Raw genomic sequence first — 25,780 nt, 5'->3', positions numbered from 1 at the left:
ATGAGACACTTGGCTTGCCATATTAGTCGAGGGCCCTCTAGTGGTTGAAAATGGTAGTGTTCAATATTTTCCATGTCAGAATGAATGAAATCGTCAAATCTCAACCAAAAATTGGTTTAAAATATGAGGACAAAACGTATATCAGTCACTTCAGTGTATAAGTTGCAGGACTTGCAAATTTATGCAAAAAGATGCGACTTATACAGCAAAAAATACGGTATATAAATAATATAAATTCTATACCGAACACTTTAATCCTCTTTGATAAAGTAGCTTGTAGAATATGTTCAATATGCCACATGCGTAAGAATAATTTATTAATCTCATGGATAAATGTTAATTCTGTAAATGATCGGTCTGATCATAAAAGTAATTAAACAGGATTTATTCTTTGGTAATTTGAACAGTGGTTGTACAGTTTGCACAAGGACACTTGTGTGTAAAATGTCCTTAGTTGTCTTTTCTTTAGAGTTTAACGTTCTCGCGGTTCTGATCAACCACAGTGTGAAGAGAACAGATTCATCATTTCGTCATGCGCTTCCTCCACCAAAACAAACGTAACTTCAAAATGATAATGGTGCTCTGCCTGTTCTTCAGTGGGACCAGTCCTGTGGCATCCAGTCCCACAGAAAACTCAATATTTTACTTTCAGTAATTAATGTCAGTTTTGTGGTTTCTTTGTTCTCTTGACCTTCCACTTGGATTCTTTGCTGTTAAAATTCACGTTTTCTTCGTTGTTTACTTTGATCTTTGTGCAGTGACTGTGACTATATGTAGATATACACTTATTTTAAACCATGCGTATTTCAAATAGTCTATCTTTAAACAGCTTGTAGTTTTTCCACAGAGTACACTGTGGTTGTAAAAGCAGAATAAAATTAAATGTTCATTCTGCCCGATCCGATTAGCTCCAGAGTTTTCTGGATGAGGGTTCAGGAACATCAACTCTTGAGAAATGTGTCCTGACTGGCCCTGGATTCTTGACGTGACAGATGTTTAGTCCTGATTTCTCTGCAAGTATTTCATCCCTCCTGGAAAAAGAAGTACCTCTGTGGAAGAACTGCTCTGCAAAGTACCCAGGATGAATGAGAAGGTTTGCTCATTCCTTTGTGTTACAGAGCAAACTTCAGTTCGTTAAATAAGACGTAATGTTATTCTTTTTAAGGTTTTTTTGTAAAAAAAAATTGTTTAATTCTGAGATTTATTTGACTGTAACAAGGTTCTGCGACTTGATGAAGCATCGCTGCTCATTTCATATTTAATTTATTCAATAAAATTGTTTTGTATCCGTTACAACTCAAAGAAAATTCAAGTCTGTCAAAATGGAAATCAATAGATTGGGTTAAAAAAAAAAAAAAAAAGAATTACAACCAACCAAGAAAAGTTCATTAGTGTTTCTCAGTTGCACTACAATAATTAAACACGATTTTTAATAAACCAGACGCGTTAAAGAAGTTAAAGGTGTATGATTTCTGCACAATTAAAGGCATCAGAAAGTTTAAAAAGTAAAAATCTTGGCTGGGTTTTGAAACGACGCCATCATTTGAACTGCCTTCACTGCACCTTCAGTGTGGGATGATGTTTTAAATGATTTTATAACTGAGAAGAAGCTCCTGATATCCGTTCCATGCTCTCCTCTAAGGTGGAGTTATATTTAGACGTGGCAGAGGTTTCATTGTGCTACCTACAAGTGATTCTTAGAAAGTTATCTGTCATATGAGCAATCCACTCCCCTGATGTTTGTGTGTGGCCTTTTCCCAAACTGGTATCATGTGTTGACCTCCTGACTGCTTAAGAGGTTCTCTTTCGGCTGCAAGCTGATAGTTTGCCTGTTTTTCGAGGCTGAAGACGGTTTCTAAACATACAGGGCGTTCTTTTAGCCGACCCTAAAGGGAGAAGACTGAGATAAGAACAGTGAGGGATAAGAAAGCGCCGTGTTTCCCACAGAAACGTCTCCCAGCCGGTGGAAGTGTCTCAAGAATTCTGAACTGGTTTAAAAAGTTGATGCATTCATGTAACTTTTGCAGGAAAAAAAAGTTTCTATACAGAAAATAGTTTTTTTCTTTGATTTTCACTTGAACAGAGACTTTAATTTCTAGACGGCATTCAGACATTTTGTTTTTGAACGATTGTTTTGGGGTTTAAATGTTCTTTGACAAACCGCTGATGTTCTGAAGCGATGGGATTATTTCAGACAGAAAACAGAGTGACGCTAGGTGACGTGAGCCCAGTGTTGTGCCTTGCTCGAAGGCGGGCATTGTGCACATGCTCTAACACTGGGCTACACAGTTTCACAGAATCTCACACATTTAGGACTTCAAAAACAAAAATGCAAACAGTTACTGTAGAATTAATGATTACTAAAGCTATCTAAAAGCTAATATAAGTAAAAGTAGCAATAGATTAGCTAAAAAGTAAAAAATGAAATTAATTTAGCAGAGCGCTAGCTTTTTTACTGATTAGCATTAGCATAGTTAGCTTTAGTAGTTTTAGCATTAGTATAATTAGTACAGTAGTCCTTTATTTGTCATGGGTGTTAGGTCCCCCCCCCCCCCCCCCCCCCCGCGCGATAAGTGAAAAACCACGATGTAGCAAAGGAATGCTATTTATTATAGTATTTATACCGTATATATTTTAAGGCTTTAGAAACTCTTCCCACACTCTTGCAATGTTCTAAGCTTTTAAACATACGTCATTTTAACAGCATACATGCAGTATATGTACTGTACAGTACTTTATGTGTAACTACTAAGTTTTACTTGCCGGTCTCTGCAGAACAGGAGCGGTTCGTTTGGTTTTCAGTCCGATTCTGTTCCGTTTCTGTAGACGTACCCTGCAGCAAGCCACAATCAATTGATGCTCTAAACTCTTAAACCAACTAATTTTAACAACATGGTTATATGTAGCTACTAAATTTTACTTACCAGCGTGTCCCCGCTCGGAGGTCCTCATCGGCCAGTTGAAAGAGATGAAAAAATTCCCGTTAATCTGCAGATGGATCACTGGATCATCGGCCGTGCGCGTCTGCTCTGAGGTCCACGTGGTTGGACTACCACCTCTCAAGATTCACCGATGGGTCTGGAGGTCTGGTTCTGCTCCTGTCCTGGTCTGGTTCGGTGGGCTCAGTGCGGCTTCTCTGCATCCGCTAGGTGCCGAGCAGATCAAAACTTTCCCTCTGGTTTTTTCAGCAGAAGGAAATGGGGCTTCTTGGTGGGGCCCTGTTGCCTTCTGGGAAATGTGGTCATTATGAGCAGGAATACAGTGGAGAATACTAAGAGAAAACTATAAAATGGTGGCGTCTGTTCGAAGCATTTTATTTTTGTCATTAACTTTTTCACAACCGCATGAGTACAGTACATACTGCACAGTCCACAATCGTGTGTAAAAAAATAAAATAATAGTAATTTTTGGTCCAATATTTTGGACATCCACAAACCGTGATAGAGCGAGTCCACGGAAGTTGAGCCGCGAAGTAGCGAGGGACTACTGTACATTAGTCAGAAATTAGTCTTTGCAGAATTAGCATTAGCAGTCAGTACTAGCATTAGCATTAGTAGTAGTAGTAGCAGAAAAATGATGAGGCAGATTTTAAACCGATCAATGTTTTTGAAGGATTTAAAGAGAGCTGTGTTTTTTTTTATTTAAACAGATTTTTAAAATAAAATATTTAGAAAAATATAAAATTTAACCGTCATAGCGTCCGTCTGCTGAACGAGCTCAAAGCTTTGATTGGAAGAAAACGAACCTTCAGACGACAGTGAAGATGCTGACTCTGCACTAACTCCGTTTTTCTGTTGGATTCAATTTAAACTGTGTCTTATTCTGAAGGTGGTCCTGTTTACTTCCTGTCTGTGGAACATGTTGTACTTCATCCTGTGGTGTAAAATGAAAACGTAAAGCGTGTGACAAACGACACATACTTTGACTGAACTGAGACTAAACCATAAGTCTGCCGCTCACAGGTGGATGATGTCATATTCCGTGCATGTGAGGTACAGGTGTGTGTGTCGGAGCCATATGTGAGTTATGCAGTGTGTGGGTTGTTGCTGGGTGAAAAGCTCTATAGCTAGGTCCCTCCCTCCCGGTCCAGTCGTTACCATGGGGACAGGAGGTAGCCATGTGTGAGGTTATTATGAGATGGGAACTGGCTGCTTCCTGTCGCACGCTGCAGTCGGATAAACGGCGACGTGAACCAGTCGCCTCGTCCTCTGCTGCTCGTTTCCATTTGTCGTCCTTCATCTGTTCTGTGTTCGGTCTGTCTCGTCTTCGTCAGGAGGGCAGTCCGTTTGTGTGCGCTTCAGCCAGGACGGAGCGCCGCGAGCTGGTGGACGAAACTCGTGGAACGTCGGGCTGATTTTCCTCGGGTTTCCAGACCCGATTGTTTACTGTGCGTGATCCGTAGTGTCAGTTTTATTGTTGTGTGTCGGTTTTTAATCTTTGGATCAGTTTGCAACAGCTGGTTTCATTGTGTGTCGTCTGTGTTTACACTTTTTATTCATTCATTCATCGTTGAATGACTTCTTTTTGCCGAAGCTTCTGAATGTCATGGTTTGAAAATGTTTCTGTTTGTGTTTTTCCGTCACGGTGTTTGTCGTCCTCATGATCGAGGCTGCGTTGAAGAGAATTTAAAGCTTTTACTCTCAGCACAATTAGCTCCGTACGACTGAGTTTCCACACGGGGAATAAAAATAAACGGTAATAAAAGACGTCATGCCAGTGGGTGGACAGAGATGACTCAAAACAGTTGTAACAATAAATGAAGCGATCGGTATCTGTTGACAACACTTGTAGATGCGTGTCGATGAATATTACTCCTCACCAGTGACCAAAAGAAGCGCCGTTAAAACTAAAATACAGACTTACAGTGCAGAAAGCTAAGAATCAAATATATATTTTGTTCAATACAGTAAAAGAGTAACTTTTAAAAAAGTTTTTAAACATTTGCAACTAAAAGAACTATTACACAGCTATTAAAAGAAAATTTAGATTTTGCCTAATCATTTTTTCACTCTTTCCCACTTATTAACGGTTTTAAAACAAGACCATGATCGTCCAAGACTAAATTTCAAATGCAAGTTATGAAACCAGTGGGTGACATCACGGTGGTTACGATGAAACTTCTCTTACAGTCTTGTGTGTTTGTTGAGTAAGAGCTCAGCGGCGGTTTGCAATTGAATTAGCAAACATTTTAGTGACCCATGCTGGCAAAATGAGTCTGAATTAACTGCCGTGCAAATAATTTAATTTAATTCAGTTTGTTCATGTAGCACAACAGAAGTCATCTCAGGGAAACATTCACATACTTTCTAAAAGCTAATCAGTAAAAGTTCTCTCTCTGAGGAAGCAGCGGATCGTGTTGAGTCGTCACTTCTTCACAGTCTCCCATTCTGAGCGAGCACAAAGGAGACGGTGGAAAGGAAAAACTCCTCTTGAACAGGAAGAAACGTCCAGCAGAACCAGGCTCGGAACAAACGGCTTCGACCGCCTCGAGTTTGAGAGGACAGGAAGTAGAAATGGACACAGAATGACAGGTCTGGGTGAATTTTCTATAGGAGGAAAGATGAAATAAAACATGTTAAGATAGAAATAATTACAAAAACAAGCCGGTAAAGTAAAGACAGCAGCAGAGAGAGGAAATGTTTTCAATTTGTCCTCCAGCAGTCTAAGTCTATAGCAGCACAAGTCAGGGGTAGCTCAGAAAACTCAAGCCAGCCCTAACTATAGGATTTACCAAAAATGAAAGACTTAAGTCTAATCTTAAAAGTAGACGACGCCTCGCGTACAGAAACTGGAAGTTGGTTCCACAAGAGAGGAGCCTGATAAGTGAAATATCTTCCTCCCATTCTGCTTTTGGAAACTCTAGGAACCACAAATAAACCTGCCTAATGACAGTATTTTTTTTTTTTTAGATTTGCATGAAAATGTGTTCAGAAAGACGCCAATGAGTACCGAGAAATAATGTCTTATTACCCTTAAAATTTCCTTTGAAGCTGATCGTTTCTCTGCTGGGAAATCCCTTTGTATAATGTTTGCTTGTGAAGCTTGGGGATTCCCATTTTAAAATACAGGCCTGGAATTCCCTATGACATCACTCCAGATCGATAAAAATCAGGTTTTTGAACCAGCATTCCTGTGAACAAAACGAGCTTGTGGTGATAAATCGACATTTCAACGAACTGCAGCTCGTTTAGGAGCTTTTGAGATGGACAGGTAGGATAAAAAACTTAATATTAAAATATTCCTCATCGTGACTCTTTGCCAGCACAGGTCACATGTGTCGTCTGTAGAGAAAGATGTGTTGTGACTTCGCATTGGTGGTTGATCTGAACTATTATAGGATGAAATATTAAGGGCAATGTAAGTCAACTAAGAAGTTTTTTAGTATTATTTTTATTCTACATCCTTCCAGGACACAACTGGTTTTAGTTTAATGGTGGTGCTGAGGCTGCTGGATGTTTGTCCGCCTCATCGGTGCAGCATGTCCAAAAGTTTCCTCGTCTCTCGATGCAATGACGCATTGATCTGCAGGCAGCGGTCTGTCTGTGCTCATCACACACATGTACACCGTAACACAGATGTGCAGTTGAGAAACGTGACCAACGATCAGGTGGTGTCAGGAAAATGTGTAGTTTGCCAAAGTAGCGTTCTTTCACTTCAGTACGTGGTTTGAGGAAAGAGTTGTTTTAGAAGCGGTGAAACAGCGATTAGCTCTTAGCCTAGCCTGGACACGTCACACTTCCTGTGTTGGAGATCACAGCTGATAAAACACAAACTATTTCACTTCAAAGATAACCAGATTATCCCTTTAATGTTTACTGGGACTCTCTTCCATTCCATTTATCTTGATGCTACGATTGAAACGTGTCAACTGCTCCTGGATTTTGTTTCTCTCCTTACCTGCGTGTGTTTGTGTCAGTTCTACCTGCAGGACACTAAAAGCAGCAACGGGACGTTCATCAACAGCCAGCGGCTGAGTCGCGGCTCCGAGGAGAGTCCGCCGTGTGAGGTCCTGTCTGGAGACATCATTCAGTTTGGCGTAGACGTCACCGAGAACACGCGCAAAGGTTTGTGCACAAATGGCTTTAAAACATGCACAGAAACCAAACTTCTCATGCACACCTATTTGTAACAAAGTGAAAAGATTAGTTTTGAGCTCACTGCACTGAAGTCGAACAGGAAAACGAGTGCAGCGCAAACACCGAGGGCCGTCCTGTGCACCGCTGAACCCACGGGCGTTCAACCTGCCGCAGGCCTCGTTCAGACCGGACTCAGTTTAACCGGTGAACATCACTGTTTCACCAGAAGTTAAAATAAATCTCCTTTTTACAGCAGTGGTTATGATTTTATTTTTACTAACGTCTGAGTAAACAGCAACCATTTTTATTGGTTAATGAGTTTGGCTTTTTGAGTTATTTCGTCTTTTTTGCACGACTTTATATTTTGTTTTGACATTTCTTTTTGTTTTTTTAATTGTTTTATTTATTTTTTGTCTTTGCTTTAAATTTTTAATGGATTACTTTGGTCAGTTTCGGCTTTAAACATGGTTTAAAATAGAGTTGCTTTAATTTGAACAAATTATATATTTTTTAAAACATCAATCACATTTTAAACTTTTGTAAAATCCAAGTAAAATTTTAAATAATAATCAAAGGAAAAACTAAATAACAGATTATTCTGTCTTTCCATAACTTAATGATGTCAAAGTTCAGGGATCCCTTATTTTGTCTGTTATACACAGACATGATTACTCTGTGCTCTACGTGTACTTTAATTACTACTTTAATTTAAACGGCTGATACTGCCACAAGGATATCATGAAAAATATTAGCAGACTTTATACAGAGACTTGCATGATAAAAAGTAAAAAATTGATGAACTCAAAGGTACTTTTGGGGGAATTTTGAGTTGAATTTGCAGGATTGCTCTAGAGCTGTGACTGGTTGAATTACCATAAAGGGCAGAAAAAAGATGCTGTCCAAACATAGTGTTCACTAATGGTGGTTAATGGTAGAAGAGCAACGGAGCTGCTGACGGACGGGAACACATGAGAACAAAAAGAAGGAACGTTCCTCTGCTTCCATCTGTGCCAGATTATTAAACTTATAAATTAATCCGTAGTTACAGCACAGCCATCGTCTTTAGGATTGTGATGTATGGCAGCCACCCCTCCCCAAAATACTCCCCCACGTGTAGAATCCTGTTCCTTTAAAAACGCAGACGTTGAAAGCAGCTTACTGCTCTGAGGAGAAAGTTATCCACCCTCACGCTACAAAAGCTATAATTACAGCAAGTGTGAGAGTTTTAAAAGTGTCTCGGCAAGAACAAACCTGCATCAGAGACTGAAGTTTAAATTCTGTCTGCAGTTTATGAATCCTTCTATGATTGATGGTTAAATGTTTTCATCAGGGCCTCTTGATTCATTAGGACTAATATGCAGAAACTAGAAAGTTCCTGGAGAAACTTTGACGGGGACTGGCTATTTATTATTAAATTATTATTAATAATAAATATTATTCATAATTAATAATAATAATTATTATTACTATATCGTTGATTTATTAATTATTATAAACTTTATATAATTGATAATAATATTGATATTAATTAGTAATATTAAATATAAATTATTAATGCTATTATTTTTAATAATTAAAATAAATCATTAATAATTCATGTTAATTATTTTTACTAATTAATAATAATAATAGGTGCCTTCCATGCATGTTGAACCAAAATGGCTCCCGATGTTACTCAGTTTCTTTGAAAAGTTTTCTCCTATTCATTTCCTATGGGAATTTTGTCATTTTCGTTAGCAAAATATGTCGCCATGGTAACATCAACTGCCAATGAAAGTAATAGCAGACATCTCGGAGCCGGGCCGGTCGTTTGGATATAACTTTTGTGGGGGTCCACTTTGCGGTTGGGGCCGCATTAAAGTTAAGAAAGATACGCTTTTCAGGTGTAGAATAATAAGTGGGCAGTCACCAACTAGTTCCTGGAGTTGGTGAAATATTGCGTCTTTGTTCGCAAATTGCGTCGCCATGGTAACTTGAAATGCCAATAAAAGTAATAGCACACATCAGGGGGCCGAGCCAGTCGTTTTGATATAACTTTTGTGGGGGGAGACATTTTGGTTCGGGCCACATTAACGGAGATAGAAATGTAGACTCACTTCCGAGGTGTAGAATAATAGGTGCCTGGCAGTCCCCAATAAGTCTTAACAAATGATGTGCACGCGTGTCCAACATTCAAGGAAGCGTTGTTCTTTATTCACTGTTATTTATTTGTGTCTTCAGTCACACATGGCTGCATCGTGTCAACAATCAAACTCTTCCTACCTGATGGGATGGAGGCCCGCCGGAGAAGCGAGTAAGTCTTTATTCTGTTACTTTCAAAAAATACGGACACAACTTGAATGTTTAGGCTGAACTGTAATGAAGCGAAACCTCAGAGACTAGATGGGTTTGTGTAACTTAAATAACTGGATGTTTTAATGCGATTGGTTGTTTTTAGACGCAAAAGGAACATTTGTATTTGGACTGATGGGACTGTCTTGTTGATTAAGAGCCTTTCAGTTGGCAGGCAGAGTAACTGCTGCGTTCGTCCGATTCGTTAGGATTTAACACCAACAGTTGGTGAGGCAGCGTTGAGTGTCCACGCAGTGTTTGTACAGTGAGATGGGCCAGCAGCTCACCCAGCGTGCAGCTTCCTACTGTACTCAGATGTCCACCTGTCTGTCTCTTTGTTGCTGGCTGCTGCTGGTGCCATGTGTGACCCAACGGTGCGCTGCTGTGGGCTGCAGTGCCATCTGCTGCACCAGCGATCGGCTTTCATGGTGGAAGTGCAGACGGTCCTGCAAATGTTTGAACTGAAACCTTTTCAGGTAGAAAGTACCTATCATAAAAAATGTGTTTAAATAATGAAGAGCTCTTATTCATACGCCGGTCAGTTTTCTGCAACACCGCTGTGAGAAGTGTAGTACTGGACCAAAGTACTGGATTCTGTTTTATGTATGCAGTCAGAGTTTTGTACAAAAACAACCTTTAAGCAGGTATCAGGGCTGTGAACGCAGGCTACTGGTTGACTAGTTGCCAACTGGTCTCCAACTGTTGCAGGTTAATCTTTAGGAATGATTACTTGTCCGCTGAATGTCTCAAATCCTTCGCAGGTTCTCGGTTTCCTTGTGTTGGTCACAAAGACTACTGGAGGTTTTGGAGGGAAGGTTGTCCCATTCTTGTCTGATGGAGGATTCCAGCTGTTCAACAGTCTTTACTGGATTTGTTGTTTCACAATGCACCAAATGTAACTGGTGAGAGGTGTGGACTGCAGGCAGACCAGTTCAGCACCCGAGCTCTCCTTCTATGATGTCGTGTTGTAATTCATGTAGGATGCAGTTTAGCGTTGCCTTGCTGAAATATGCAAGGCCTTCCCTGACAAAGACGTTTAGATGAGAGCAGATGTTCTAAAACCTGTTTCTACTGTTCTGCGTTGATGGTTCCTTTCCAGATGTGTAAGATGCCCATGTAGAGGCACTAATGAACCCCCATACCATCAGAGAGGCAGGCTTTTGAATTTTTTTTGCTGATAATAGGCTGGTCCCTCTAGAGCAGGGGTGTCAAACTCACTTACAAAAGGGGGCCAAAATTAATATCTTTTTCAAGCTAAGGGCCAATTTCAGAAACGACATCAACTCAAATCAGAAACCAAACATCTTCTTTTGGTCACAGTTTCCTCAACAAGAGTTTGACTGGTCTCATTTGATGGTCACTGTTTTGCTTTCGACATCATAATCAAAGATTACTGAAAAAAATCAATAGATAGAAGTACTTTATGTTTCATTTATCATCTTGAGGGCCAGATAAGATATCAACAAGGGCCACATTTGGCCCCTGGGCCTTGAGTTTGACACATATGCTCTAGAGGACGTGACGTTTGAGGTTTCAGTTTCAATTCAGTTTATTTATTTAGTGCCAAGTCACAACAGAAGTCGTATTAGGGCACTGAACAGAAACATTCTTATATAAAAATAATAAATTTACACAGTTTTTCTGAAGAGCAGATTGCTTTGAAATTAACTCCATCCAAAAAGATGTTCAGAGTTGGATTTGACTGTTAGTTCTCCACATGACCTCAGTCTATTTTACAGGTCTTTCTTATAAATAAGACTGGTCTTATGAGATTACCTGTCTAAATGAAAGTTAATCAATAACAGGGCCGGCAATGGAGGAGGGGGCGTGCCAAAAACACCATATTGGCACCAACATAACTGGTTTGTTCCACTTTGGAGTAAGCTGTTGGGGGAAGAATCAGTTTTGTTGTGTGTTTCCTTGACTGATGAAGTCTTCTGGATGGAAGGTGAAACATTTCAGCACTAAAAAAGAAACTGTCCAGATGACCTGACTGAAAAGTGTTAGATTGTATACCTGGATTATTGAGCATGGACATTGTTGTTAATCAATAACAGTTTTAACAAATTGGTCCTGTTAGGCCTGTCACAATTACAAATTTTGCTGGGCGATTAATTTTCTCAGAAATTATTGCAATAAACGATAATATTGTTTGAAATTTGACATTGGTAATTCTTGTCAAATTTAAGAAGAAAAGCAGGTTAATTTCTGTGTAGTACCTTTTTTGACCACTGGATGGCAGTATAAGAACGTTTAAACTGAAGGATTCATGATTGTGAGGGAGCGAGCAGCGTCTCTTTTTTTTAAGAAAAATGGGAGGGAGGCCCCTTGACGTGACATGGGCTGTGTCTCGTTCTTGTTTTTTGGTTTTTAAAATGGTGGACGCTCGGAATGTTTTGAGCTCTTTAGCATTTTTCACACAAAGCTTTTAATTTAAAAAAGCAGTGAACAAGTTCTCAGCTTCTTTTTGCAAAGAAAAACAACTTTTTACACGAAGGCACCGGTTTCAACTGTGAATGTTGGAGCTTCGACAAGACGGAGGTTTTGTCCCGATGTCGGCCTGTTAGCTTAGCTCGTAGCTTAGCTTCTCAGCTTAGCTGCATTTAACAATCCAAAAACGCGATTTTGGACATTTAAAACAGATTTTAAAGAGAAAAGAGAAAGGGAGGGGTCAGTTGAGCCTTTTGTCATCCAGTGTCTTCAGTAGAAAGAGAGAGACGGGAAGAAACGATAAAGCTGATAAACGAAAACGAGGTCGATAATTTTCATTCATCATGCGATTAATTGATTTATTGTTTATTGCAACAGGCCCAGGTCCAGTTTACTCCCACAGACCAAAAACATGCATGTTAGGCTGATTGAAAACTCTAAATTGTCCCTATGTGAGAGTGACTGTTTGTCTCATTTGCCTCCATGTGTCCCTGTGATGAACTGGAGACCTGTCCAGGGTGTCCCCTGCCTCTCACACAGTGATCGCTGGATATGGACACAAGTGACCCCTGTGACCCGAAAAGGAAGAAGCAGGTAAAGATAATGGATGGAGGGTCGGACGGTACTGCAACCATGACGTCCGTCCATTATCTTTACCACTTCTTGCCTTTGGGGTCACTGGTGCCCAAAATGCCCATATCCAGCTATCACTGTGCGAGAGGTGGGGGGAAAGCTCTTCCTCCCATTCTGCTTCTGGAAACTTTAGGAACCACAAATGAGCCTGCAGTCCGAGAGCAAAGTGCTCTGTTAGGAAAATATGGAACAACAAGATCTGTATTATAAGATGGAGCTAGGTTGTTGAGAGCTTTGTAGGTTAGAAGTAAAATTTTGAATTCAATTCTGGACTTGACAGGGAGTCAGTAGAGAGAAGCTAAAACTGGAGAGAGATGATCTCTCCCACTAACTCCAGTTGAGACTCTGGCAGCAACATTTTGGATCAACTGAAGACTTTTTAAAGACGTGTTTGGACACCCAGATAATAAACTATAGCCCAGTTTAGACATGACAAATGCATGAACCAGTTTTTCTGCATAATTTTTAGATATGTTTCTAATTTTAGCAATATTACGCAGGTGGAAAATACATAACTATATATATATATATATATATATATATATATATATATATATATATATAAGCAATAAAAACCTTTTAAGGTGGAAGACATTCTACTCTGGGACAAATGTACCAACAAGTCTCTCTTAACCACATTTTACAACTACTTCCTTTCGTTGGCCAAATTTTAGGAAATGGACATTTTGTGTTGTTAAAGTTTATAGTACGGTTTCTTTCTTACAAATGGCAGATTAATGCTCAGCGTAAGAAATAAATGTCCAATAGACAAAAGTTTCACCTGAGAACCTAAATGAGAAGAAGAAGCTGGCTGACTGCTGCATTCCTCAAATATTGTGAAACGCTGAACTTTTGTCAGCTTTTAGTTTTAAACGTCCGAGTCTGAACTCCCTCACTCCTTTTAGATCGACATATTAAAAAGAAGAAACTTTGTGAACAAACTATTCTGCTAGCTTCTATTAAAAATAAAAACACCTGCTGTTCTGTGCCCCGACGGGTTTGGACAGAAAGTTGTTTAAATGCGCAGCAGCACTTTTTTTGCCTTCATGGTTTTGTGTAAAATAATTAAGATTGTACAATAAACAGTGAAAAATATTTTAGGAAAATACCCATTTGAGGCTAATTAAAGTAAATGCTGGTAAGTTCTTGTTCCTCTTATCAGCAGGTAAAATAAGGCCCCAGTGAAACCACATCCAGATTTGAACCCTCAGTCGTTGTTTTGAGACTTCTGATTTCATTATCACAGTTATCACATTTCCTCCCAACATTTCCACGTACCTGAGGTCATGTGATTAACAGGAAGTTTCAGGTGAGCAGAGCTTCTAGTTTTAAAATCATTCTGAGAGGTTTGAGTTGATTATGAAGGAGGTGCTTCTTATCTCACCTCAACCTTGGAAGAAGCCAACGCTCCTTGTGAAAACAAAGATTAGTTTGTTGGCAGTTCGATCCAGGAGGGTGGAGCGACTGTAACTTACACAAGTTGAAGGCAGATAGCGTTCTGCTTTGCTCAGCAGGGGGGAGGAGTAAACTTTAAAGCAAGAGACGGTTTGTGTTGTGGAATAACCACAAACGCTCTGCGGGGAGAAAATCAGCTGCTCGCTCCGTTCCAGTGAGAAAAATGAAGTTAAAGGGAAGAGTTGGTGTTTATCTCTGCTGCAACAGGCTCAGGTAGAAGGGCTGCAGGTCGAACGTTGCCCTGCGGAGAAAGAAGAACTTGCTGACTCACACGAGAACACCTGACAGGTAACCAGCTTTGACTCCTGCTCTTTGTCACGGCTCTAAACTGAAGCAGACGGATTGAGAACTGCACCTCCTGAACTTGTCTGACCGATCCGCTTCCTGTGATTCATGGGTTTTACACTCTGAAGTGTTTTATTTAGTGTTTGTTTTGCGCAGTGTTTGTTGAAATGTGCGGTTTATTTCAGCTTTTATGGCTTCACAATAAAAGGCTTGTTCTGCCTGACAGAAATGGCTTTAAGGAGTTTATATTTTTTAGAAAACTGATCACTGAAACATTTGCCCGTTAGTGACAAAACAATCCTAAAGTTCAGGTATTACCATTAAATGTTTATTTTTGTTATTATTAATAAATGTTGTACTTCAACTATGTGATCTACAGGTATTTCCAGTTTCAGGAAAGTTGTTTAGGTGTTGAGATTAAAACAGAATAAAATATAAATATTATTAACGGACAAAAGTCGAAACGTTGAAAATCGAAGTTGTCTTTAAGGAAGCGAGCCCCGCGCTCCTAAACCCGCCTGTTTGTGTCGTTTGTTGTTATTATTGTGTTTGATGGGTGACTGTAAAATATCAGCCGTATTTTAGCTGAATCTGTGATTTATTACTTCTGTTGATTGTGAAGGCGCAGAACTTGTTTTAAATCCTTCAAATCAAAACGCACCAAGAGTTGAAGTTCATGAAAATTACTTATAGTTCAATAAAACAAATGCCAGCAGCGTGTGACTCTTATTGTGAAGGACTGAAACAAGTTCTGTGAGCTCGTTGCCGTCGGAGCAATAAACCACACCTCGGACTGGTTCCACTGAAATACTGCAGCTTCCTTTGTTAAAGTGGACCCAGAACCAATAAATAAAACGAGAACAGTCGGGTTCAGCTCTTCTTTCTGTCAATATTCACACTTTAATCTTAAAATTTACACATTAATCTGAAAACTTCACGACTAAAAGGCAAACTTCCTGCTCTGCCTCGTTCTAATGGTCTGTCGTACACGAAGCGCTTCACTTGGATTAAAAAAACTACAAACTGGAGTAAACTTCAAGGTTTTTGGGTCAACTCGTAACAGAAATGGATCAGACGTTAGTACTTTTTGTTGCCTTATAACCAGCTGTACGCAGAACGGATTGAGAAGTTCAAGCCTGAGCTGCTGTGAGGTTGTAGAACTGATGTAGCAGCAGAACCATCCGGCCCACATGGAAAGTTCTGCCGGTGTTCTCCTGACTGCATGCAAAACAGTCCAACAGGCCAGATCAGATGTGGATGACTGGTTTCTGTGGGCTGGCTGTTGGTGCAGCACACCTGATGTGATGTGACGCCGTGGATTCAGTGCTTGTCGTTTCAAAATAAAACCAGAGTGTTGTGTTGGAGCGCTGCTGCTGCCGTCATCTCTACTTTAAGTTAACGAGCCGTTTTGATTCAGAAATGTTCATCTGAAGCTTCAACCTTCAGTTTTCACCTCGTTATCTGTTGTGGTCGTTCAGGTTCATTAGGTGTGTGTGTTTGTACTGTTAACAAAATATTTCATGCGTCACTGAACAGATTTTATTGAAACTTTCAGCCACAGCAAAAGCACAAAGACGATGAAACTGGTTTTAAACGCCCGTTGAGAGACGGAAGTATTATGGTTTGGTCTTCGTACGCTCTTAAACTTAATCTGCTCAAGATAATTTACCAAAACTTACACACATGCATCATCACTAGACGGAGTGTCACGTGCACTTTTCATCACCCCAGCTCTAAGGTCAAGGGCTTGTCTGGGCTGTTGCTATAAGCCGTGTAATAGTTTGTCGATGGACGTATAATGTGCTTTCGTTCAGATGTAGATCTAAAATTTGATGTCGTAGCTGAGAGTCATGCACACAGTGCGACATCTCACAATATTCAGTGAGTTGAGCATAAAGGCCTGGAAACGGCTGCAATGATCATTTTTTAAAATAAGGCGAGCTTAATATCCTGATGCATGCTCAATAATCCGAGCTTAAGACTAAACTCTGGCCTGAAAGGCAGCGGGCGATATGCATTCCCTCTAGAAATGATGAGTCTTTATTGTTTTAGAATAGAAATGACCTTTATTGTCCCTCGGTGGGGGAGTTGAAGGTTTACCAGCAGCAAAGTGACAAACTGAAGCAGATACACACAAAGGTGAAAATACAGGTGCTGGTCATAAAATTCAGAATATCATGAAAAAGTTGATTTATTTCAGTAATTCCATTCAGAAAGTGAAACTTGTATATTATATTCATTCACTACACACAGACTGATATATTTCAAATGTTTATTTCTTTTAATGTTGATGATTATAACTGACAACTAATGAAAACCCCTAATTCACTATCAGAAAATTAGAATATTGTGAAAAGGTTCAACATTGAAGACACCTGGTGCCACACTCTAATCAGCTAATTAACTCAAAACACCTGCAAAGGCCTTTAAATGGTCTCAGTCTAGTTCTGTAGCTACTCAATCATGTGGAAGACTGCTGACTGGACAGTTGTCCAAAAGACGACCATTGACACCTTGCCCAAGAGGGCAAGACCCAAAGGGTCATTGCTAAAGAGGCTGGCTGTTCATAGAGCTCAGTGTCCAAGCGCATTAATGGAGAGACGAAGGGAAGGAAAAGATGTGGTAGAAAAAAGTGTACACGCAATAAGGGATAACCGCACCCTGGAGAGGATTATGAAACAAAACCCATTCCAAAATGTGGGGGAGATTCACACAGAGTGGACTGTAGCTGGAGTCAGTGCTTCAAGAACCACCATGCACAGACGTATGCAAGACACGGGTTCCAGCTGTCTCATTCCTTGTTTGAAGCCACTCTTGAACAAGAGACAGCGTCAGAAGCGTCTCGCCTGGGACTGCTGCTGAGTGGTCCAAAGTTATGTTCTCTGATGAAAGTAAATTTTACATTTCCTTTGTAAATCAAGGTCCCAGAGTCTGGAGGAAGAGGAGAGGCACAGAATCCACGTTGCTTGAGGTCCAGTGTCAAGTTTCCACAGTCAGTGATGGTTTGGGGGGCCATGTCATCTGCTGGTGTTGGTCCACTGTGTTTTCTGAGGTCCAAGGTCAACGCGGCATCTACCAGGAAGTTTTAGAGCATGTCATGCTTCCTGCTGCTGACCAACTAGGACTTGGCATTTGCACACAGTCCCAGAGCTACCAGTACCTGGTTTAAGGACCATGGTATCCCTGTTCTTTACTGGCCAGCAAACTCGTCTGACCATAACCCCAAAGAAAATCTATGGAGTGTTGTGAAGAGGAAGATGTGCCAGACCCAACAATTCAGAAGAGCTGAAGGCCACGATCAGAGCAACCTGGACTCTCAGAACACCTGAGCTGAGCCACAGACTGATCCACTCCATGCCACGTGTTGCTGCAGTAATCCAGACAAAAGGAGCAACAACTAAGTACTGAGTGATGTACACGCTCATACTTTCCAGTTGGACAACATCTCTAAAAATCCTTTTTTTTTTAATTGGTCTTAATATTCTAATTTTCTGAGATAATGAATTTGGTGTTTTCATTAGTTGTTGGTTATAATCATCAACATTAAAAGAAATAAACATTTGAAATGTATCAGTCTCTGTGTAATGAATGAATATAATATACAAGTTTCACTTTCTGAATGGAATTACTGAAATAAATCAACTTTTTCATGATGTTCTATTTTTATGACCAACACCTGTACTTATATTTATCTAAACAAAGTATGAATAAGAGACTGTACATTAAGGACAATATGTAATCATTTTAAAGTAATCAACGATTGTTTATATATAAAGTATCCTTGAGGTCAATATGTCACTAATAAAATGCTCAGTCTTTGTGTGTTGTCTGAACGTTGCTCGTTTGTTTGATCTGTGCCTTGTACTGTTTCTGGTGTCAACACGAGCTGCTCTTTGTCTCGTCCTCCACAGGTCAGAGTGCAGATCCTCCATCAACTGGATAGACTTTGATGCCGTTTGTTCCTAGTTATGGCTCTGATTTCTATCTCGGCACAAAGATTGCACAACCATAGATTCACGGAGTTGATTCAGCACTTTTACGAACAGGCCCGAGGCTTTTCTGTAGCAGTGAGCCGTCGCGTTCATCGCTGCACTTCACTGAGAACCTGTCCAGCTCGATCACCGGTCGTCTTTTTGATGCTTCCTCACTTCAAACAACGGATCAGACTCGGCGTCCACCGGGGTCGTTGTCTCGTCTTTATCAGCCACTAGTTCCTCGGTGTGCTTCTTCTAAAAGTATCAAGTCGGAGAATAAATGACGAGTTTCCGTTTTTATCGGGCTGTGATTTGCTTAAATATATAGAAAACTTTTATTAAAATAGGATTGTTTTTGATGTTCTAACGTGTTCGCCCGGGCGAGCATTACGGCACAACAGCTGTAGTGTCATTTTAAAACGGCTGCACAACATCTGTAACAATGTCATTTTAAAACAAAGTTCTTGCCAAAGGAAGAGTAAGAAATGTCACAGGACCGTCAGAAGGTTTTCTTTTGTCGCCACGGTCTTTACCTCCTGCTGTTTCCATGGTAACGGACTGTTTTCTCTCCTCTTTTCCACTCAGTGTCATCCAGGCGCCGTTACCACTTCCTATAGACAAGGTAAGACCAGAAGAGCGCTTTGCGTGTGTGGTCCTGTCCATTACGTGCACGGGGATGGTTTTGTTGAGCAGATGATGTTTGTGTTTTAGTTAATTTATTACACACACGCGCTGTTTGCTCACACACACACTGAGTTAGTCATCTGAGAGAGGAATGCTCGGGATAATGCCGGTTAGAGCTGCAGAACTACACAAAGCCTTCTTGTGGATTAAGTGACGTTTGTTCTTTCCCTCGTTCTGTGAGTTTTATTCTTTTGTCTGTGTCTAAAGTTAAAAACATTTGTTTTTTTCTAAAGAGCAGAATAAAATAAAAAGATGAAGTTGATTTAACTTCTGCTGCTTACAAGAACATTTTGTAGCAGTTCAGACTAGCTAAATGATTTGATGTGCGTACGGTTTGTTTTAGCTTTAAATGCTCTTTTGTTCAAACTTATAATTAAAATATTACTATTTATGCACATAATTGTCTAATAAAACTTAATTCTAATAATTATTTAAAAAAAATAGGCAAATAATGAATCTAAAGTTTCATCACAATTGATTAAAAAGGCGAGTTTAAGGGGCGGCTGTGGCTCAGTGGTTAAAGCAGTCGCCCCCTAATGGGAGAGTTTGGGGTTCGATTCCTCCAGCAGTCACATGCTGAAGTGTCCCTGGGCAAGACACTGAAGCCCTCACTGCCTCCGATGTGCGTCCCATCAGTGGATGAATGTGATAAAGCTCTGATTAGTTTTTGTACAGATCTAGTAGAGTGCTGTATGAATGGGTAAATGAGGGCACAAGTTGTTGGAAAGAGCTTTGAGCAACATAAGTACAGTCCGTACATCAAAGGTTCTCATTGCAAATTATGAAATAAAACATAAAAACAGTATCAGAAATATATCGAATGGTGCAGTTTGAGTTTAATCGAGGCGTTATCTGATTTTATTGATATGCAATTCTGAACTGCAGGTCCGCACTAAATGTAAACAAAGCCGCCGTACACCAGGTGTAAACCTGAGTCATGTGACTGAGCAGACATGGTGGAGTCAGAATCTCTGCAGATGTTTTTTTTTTAAGAGTGAGTGCTGCTAAATCTGAAACAACAGAAAGACGCCTGACGAGGATAAATGAAGCAGACAGAGCTCTGCACTCAAACTGCTGCGAGACCAAAGTACCTGTTTCAACCTGCTGACAAATCTGAGTATGAATGTGTACAAATACATCAAGACTTCATGTCAGTCGGTTACACTTTTTTTCAAATTAAGGACACATTAACTGATGATATGAGGAAAGTAAAAAGTACAGATTCATTTTTTTACGCTCTGTTTTTCTTTTGCTCGTCTTCATGAAATTTAAAAGGACCGTCTTTAAGAACAGACGCCGTTCAACAGATATTTGTTTATAGTCCTGGTCTCGTACTTTAATGTTTGGGGCCTCTCCCCTGCATGTTTGAGACGTTTCTGCTTTAACTCTCCTGATGTAAAACCATGAGTGCTTTACTGTTGGAATAAAGCGATTTAGAGCGGAGGAGGTCGTTCAGTGCTTCAGATATTTGGAGCAGGGAAACAAAACTTGTCGTCCTCAGCTTGATGTTCCCCGTCTCTGTTGGTGCAGTCACACCTTCAAAGCATGAATTAATAGAAAATAATAAAATAATGATTCCTCAAGGCGAAGACACGGTCCATAAACAGTAACATTTAACAAGTAAGGACCGATTTTTTTCTGTTTATTAGTAGTTACTCCAGAAACGTCTGTAAGTGGACATTATTAATTTTAATTGTTTTTAAATACAGGAAGGTTTTCTGTGCTGAAATACAAACCGGATTCCAAAAAAGTTGGGACACTAAACAAATTGTGAATAAAAACTGAATGCAATGATGTGGAGATGGCAAATGTCAATATTTTATTCGTAATATAACATAGATGATAGATCAAAAGTTTAATCTGAGTAAATGTAACATTTTAAAGGAAAAATATGTTGATTCAAAATTTCACAGTGTCAACAAATCCCAAAAAAGTTGGGACAAGTAGCAATAAGTGTCTGGAAAAAGGAAATTGAGCACATAACGAACAGCTGGAAGACCAATTAACACTAATTAGGTCAATTGACGACATGATTGGGTATAAAAAGAGCTTCTCAGAGTGTCAGTGTCTCTCAGAAGCCAAGATGGTAAGAGGATCACCAATTCCACCATTGTTGCGCAGAAAGATAGTGCTGCAATACCAGAATGGTGTTACCCAGCGTAAAATAGCAAAGACTTTTAAGTTATCATCATCAACCGTGCATAACATCATCAAAAGATTCAGAGAATCTGGAACAATCGCTGTGCGTAAGGGTCAAGGCCGTAAAACTCTACTGGATGCTCGTGATCTCCGGGCCCTTAAACGTCACTGCACCTCAAACAGGAATGCCACTGTCAAGGAAATAACAGAATGGGCTCAGGAATACTTCCAGAAAGCATTGTCAGTGAACACAATCCACCGTGCCATCCGCCGTTGCCAGCTGAAACTCTACAGTGCAAAGAGGAAGCCATTTCCAAGCAAGCTCCACAAGCCCAGACGTTTGCACTGGGCCAGGGGTCATTTAAAATGGAGTGTGGCAAAATGGAAGACTGTTCTGTGGTCAGATGAGTCACGATTTGAAGTTCTTTATGGAACACTGGGACGCCATGTCATCTGGACCAGAGAGGACAAGGATAGCCCAAGTTGTTATCAACGCTCCGTTCAGAAGTCTGCATCACTGATGGTATGGGGTTGCATGAGCACTTGTGGCATGGGCAGCTTGCATGTCTGGAAAGGCACCATTAATGCAGAGAACTATGTTCAGGTTCTAAAACAACATATGCTCCCGTCTAGACGTCATCTCTTTCAGGGAAGACCCTGCATTTTTCAACACGATAATGCCAGACCACATTCTGCAGCAATCACAACATCATGGCTACGTAGGAGAAGGATCCGGGTACTGAAAGGGCCAGCCTGCAGTCCAGATCTTTCACCTATAGAGAACATTTGGTGCATCATAAAGAGGAAGGTGCGACAAAGAAGGCCCAAGACGATTGAACAGTTAGAGGCCTGTATTAGACATGAATGGGAGAGCATTCCTATTTCTAAACTGGAGAAACTGGTCTCCTCTGTCCCCAGACGTCTGTTGAGTGTTGGAAGAAGAAGGGGGGATGCCACACAGTGGGAAAAATGGACTTGTCCCAACTTTTTGGGGATTTGTTGACGCCATGAAATTTGGAAACAACAGATTTTTCCCTTAAAACGATACATTCTCTCAGTTTAAACTTTTGTTCTGTGATTTGTGTTCTATTCTGAATAAAATATTAGATGTTGGCACCTCCACATCATTGCATTCAGTTTTTATTCACAATTTGTTTAGTGTCCCAACTTTTTTGGAATCCGGTTTGTAAATGCTCAAAATGTCTCAGACGTACTGATTGTTTGTAAAAATCCCAACTCGCTGGTCTTTCCTGTTCTGAAACGCTTCTGTAATTTTCCTCCACTTGTTTGGTCTATCTCATCCCACGTGGAAAGATAAATAATAAAGACAGTACTCATTTCCTCTGCATTCTTTGGTTTCTGATGATACAAGAAGTCCGTCGGGCTGTTTACATTCTTTGCTCGATGGTTTGTCTGCAGAACTTATCGTTTCCTTATCACTCAGGTAACACGGCCTTTCTTTGATATTTCATTGTCTGCCGTGTTAATCTGTCCGGAGACGTTTGGCTGGACCAGAGAGGTAGTGGCTTCAGATTAACGGCAGCACTGTCTCAAAATTACAACGTAAACCAAGTTTAAATGATTAAAAAATACATTTTAAATCAAATAAACCTGTGAAAATAAATAAAAACCTCACATTATCTTGATTAGAACCCGAAGACAAAGATCGAACACAGATTTTAAAGTAGAGAAAACAAAAAGTTCTGCATAACATGTTTGTTAAAATATTACTGTTATCACTTGAACAAATAAAATGACCATATGGTTATTTCACTTGAACTTTCTGACTTAATAAGTTTTCTTCACAGTGATAAGAGTCGGTCAGCGTCCGTTTGTTATAATTAAAAGTGTTCAACTGGTAGATCTGTGTCAAATAATGAAAAGTATTTCTGGGCTACTTTACACTAAAGTACACTCAGTACTCCGCTCCAAGTATTCTGTTGTAAAGTGTTTGAAATCAGTGAAGCGCCACACTCACTAGTTTTTCTGCACGACTCCATAAGTGTCATGGTGCCAGAATAAATAGTTCATTGTGCGTCGCACAACAACGAAGCGCGTTTCGTCCTCCGCAGAGGGAACAGCGGGGCTTCAGTGCAGCTCGTTTCAGGAATGCGGGCCGATGTGCGAGCGCGTTCGACACGAGCGCGATTAGATTTGATCCACGTCTCTGATGTAATTAAAGTTCCTAAACAGAGGATTGTTGCTCCTCTCAGGTCGCACATCTCGCTTCACTTAAAGACCCAGAAAGTCACGTTTTTTGTTTTTTTTCCAGTTGCGACGTTCAAACCCTCGACTCCGGCTCGGAGAAGAGCGGAGATCAGGAATGATTAAAATGAGACGGAGTTGAAAAATAAAATGAGCACAACCCCTAATGAATTTTATTTTTCTTAGTTTTCTTTATAGAAACTGGAAATCCAGTTAATTCATACGATTTTAAACCTAACTGCATTTATTAACATTGTCAGATTTTTATTTTTGCATTCCACTGACACATTATTATTATTTTTATTGATCAGTTAACCGTTAAAAATATCATCCTGCACTGGAAAGACATCAACACACTGACGTTCAGTCCAAACTAAAGTGTAATTCTTTAAAATCTCTTTAGGAGAGTTTAAAGCTTAACTCGGGCTTGTTTGTTGTTTGTTTGTTGTTTGTTGTTTGTTTGTTGTTTGCAGAGGTGGGAGGAATACTGTAAAGTTGTACTCGAGTACAAGTACTGTCACACTGCTTAAATTGCACTTCATTACATGTAAAAAATTACTGGTGTTATAAAAAATACTCAAGTAAAAGTATTCTTCTCAAAAACTACTCTGAGTATTAATTACTTTTTAACCACTTGATTTTTTTTATTGTTTTGTCAATAGAAGGCATTCAGTTGGTTTTACTGTATTTAGGCCTGTCATGATAAGTTGCTGGGCGAGTAATTGTCTCAAAAATTACTGAGATAAACGATAATATTGTTTGAAATTTGACAATACTGAGTACTTACTGTGGCCCTGTGATGGACTGGCGACCCGTCCAGGGTGTACCCCGCCCCTCGCACAGTGATTGCTGGACATGGGCACCAGCGACCCCTGTGACCCAAAATGGAAGAAGCGAGTAAAAGATGATGGATGGATGGATGGATGGAGTACTTACTGTCAAATTTAAGAAGAAATTTTAATTTGTTTTGTGTGTAGTACCGTTTTTCGACCACCAGACGGCAGTATAAGACTGTTTGTACCGAAGGATGGATAGTGAGGGAGCGAGCAGCGTGTCTCTTTAGGAAAAGTGGGAGGGAGGCGCTTTAAAGCTTTGAAAGACGGAGGTTTTCTTCCCGATGTCGGCCTCTTAGCTTAGCTTGTAGCTTAGCTTCTCAGCTTAGCTGCTTTTACCGATTCACAAACGCGATTTTGGACGTTTTAAAACAGATTTTAAAGGGAAAGGGAGGGATCATTAAAGATCACCGGAGTTGAGTTGTGTCTTCAGTAGAACGAGAGACACGAAGAAACGATGAAGCCAATAAATGAGAATGAGGTTGATAATTTTCATTTATCATGTGATTAGTTGATTAGTTGATTTATTGTTTATTGCGACAGGCCTAACTGAATATAATCGCTACATTCAAAGCACATTTCTCAGACGCTCCGTCTTATTTTAGTACCGGCAAACCGATGAGTGACAATATCGTAAGATCTTTGCATACTCAGCCAAACTAATAACCCACGCATACAAACAATAAAAAAATCAATATCATACAGGTAGCTGTAAAACCTCGTATACCGCAACATGTTTTTTGAGATTAGATGCTGACGTCTGTAAACTGCCGTCACCGTAGAGATCAAACAAAGTTGCGTCTGGACTCTGTCTCCTCTTCGCCCTCTGTACATGAAAAACTCCTCCAGGTACGGCCACGGGCACTCAGTCTTTACCTCGTCATTTTCTCTGTCGACAGTTTGTCCTCTGTCTCCATTTTGGCCTTTTCTCCAAATCTTCGGTCCATAATTGACTCTCTGCTCTACGGAGTTGTCTTTTGCTTACGTCATAGGTCATCGGTGCGTTCGTGCTCCGAGAGCCTTATCAGCTACAAAGATGCAGATGAACGTTTGAATATTAATTCAAATTGCAGCTGTACTCAGTAGTGACTTCTGATTTTAAAAGTAGTGAAGTAGATTACATGGTCTAAATTGTTCTTAAGTATGAGTAAAATTACACACTTGAAAGCAATGCCCATAAAAGTACAAGTATCCAAAAAAGCTTCTTACCGCTAATTACAGTAATGTGAGTATTTGTATTTCGTTACTTCCACCCGATTGGTTGTAGGTTGATGTCATTGCGTGCCACCTTGACCAGGTCGATCTCGGTCTACTTCCTGGTTAAATAAATGTAAAATAAGACAATAGTTTGTAGATAAAAAGAGACGAACGCTGTGATTTATGTAGATAAACTGTGTAGTGGGGTCTCGAACGGTCCACTGGACGAGACGTTCAATGAGACGTCAGGAGTTGGCTCTGCAGCGACTGTGTGGAAAAACAAACCTCCTCCAAACTGCTGCTAAAGTTAAACCAGCTCCGAGTCCGACCAGCCGACGGTTAAAAGGTGTTTCTGCTCGTGTGCAGGTGCACGTGTGCAGGTGTACATGTGCAGGTGCACGTGTGCAGGTGCACGTGTGCAGGTGTACATGTGCAGGTGTACGTGTGCAGGTGTACATGTGCATTTGTACGTGTGCAGGTGTACGTGTGCAGGTGTACGTGTGTACGTGTGCAGGTGTACGTGTGCAGGTGTACGTGT

At 40.2% G+C, this 25,780-nt stretch overlaps 2 protein-coding genes across 3 annotated transcripts in view; one reads left to right on the top strand and one right to left on the bottom strand.

Moving 5' to 3' along the window:
- The window catches only part of LOC119412013 (gastrula zinc finger protein XlCGF57.1-like), a 520,281-nt gene that overhangs the window by 343,916 nt on the left and 150,585 nt on the right, over positions 1–25,780 (bottom strand). The window lies entirely within an intron of this gene.
- Positions 1–25,780, top strand: part of slmapa (sarcolemma associated protein a) — a 60,195-nt gene that overhangs the window by 13,103 nt on the left and 21,312 nt on the right. For both annotated transcript variants that reach the window (XM_037678982.1, XM_037678981.1), the window contains 3 exons: positions 6,917–7,064; positions 9,297–9,369; positions 18,770–18,806. In XM_037678982.1, coding sequence (XP_037534910.1) covers positions 6,917–7,064; positions 9,297–9,369; positions 18,770–18,806 — 258 coding nt within the window. The remainder of the gene's footprint in view (positions 1–6,916; positions 7,065–9,296; positions 9,370–18,769; positions 18,807–25,780) is intronic.

Source organism: Nematolebias whitei, chromosome 7 (assembly GCF_014905685.2).
Source record: "Nematolebias whitei isolate Nwh7 chromosome 7, NemWhi1, whole genome shotgun sequence".
In the NCBI taxonomy this organism is placed as follows: Eukaryota; Metazoa; Chordata; class Actinopteri; order Cyprinodontiformes; family Rivulidae; genus Nematolebias; species Nematolebias whitei.
The sequence above is the reverse complement of the archived record's forward strand: the minus strand, read 5'-3'. Positions and strand labels throughout refer to the sequence as shown.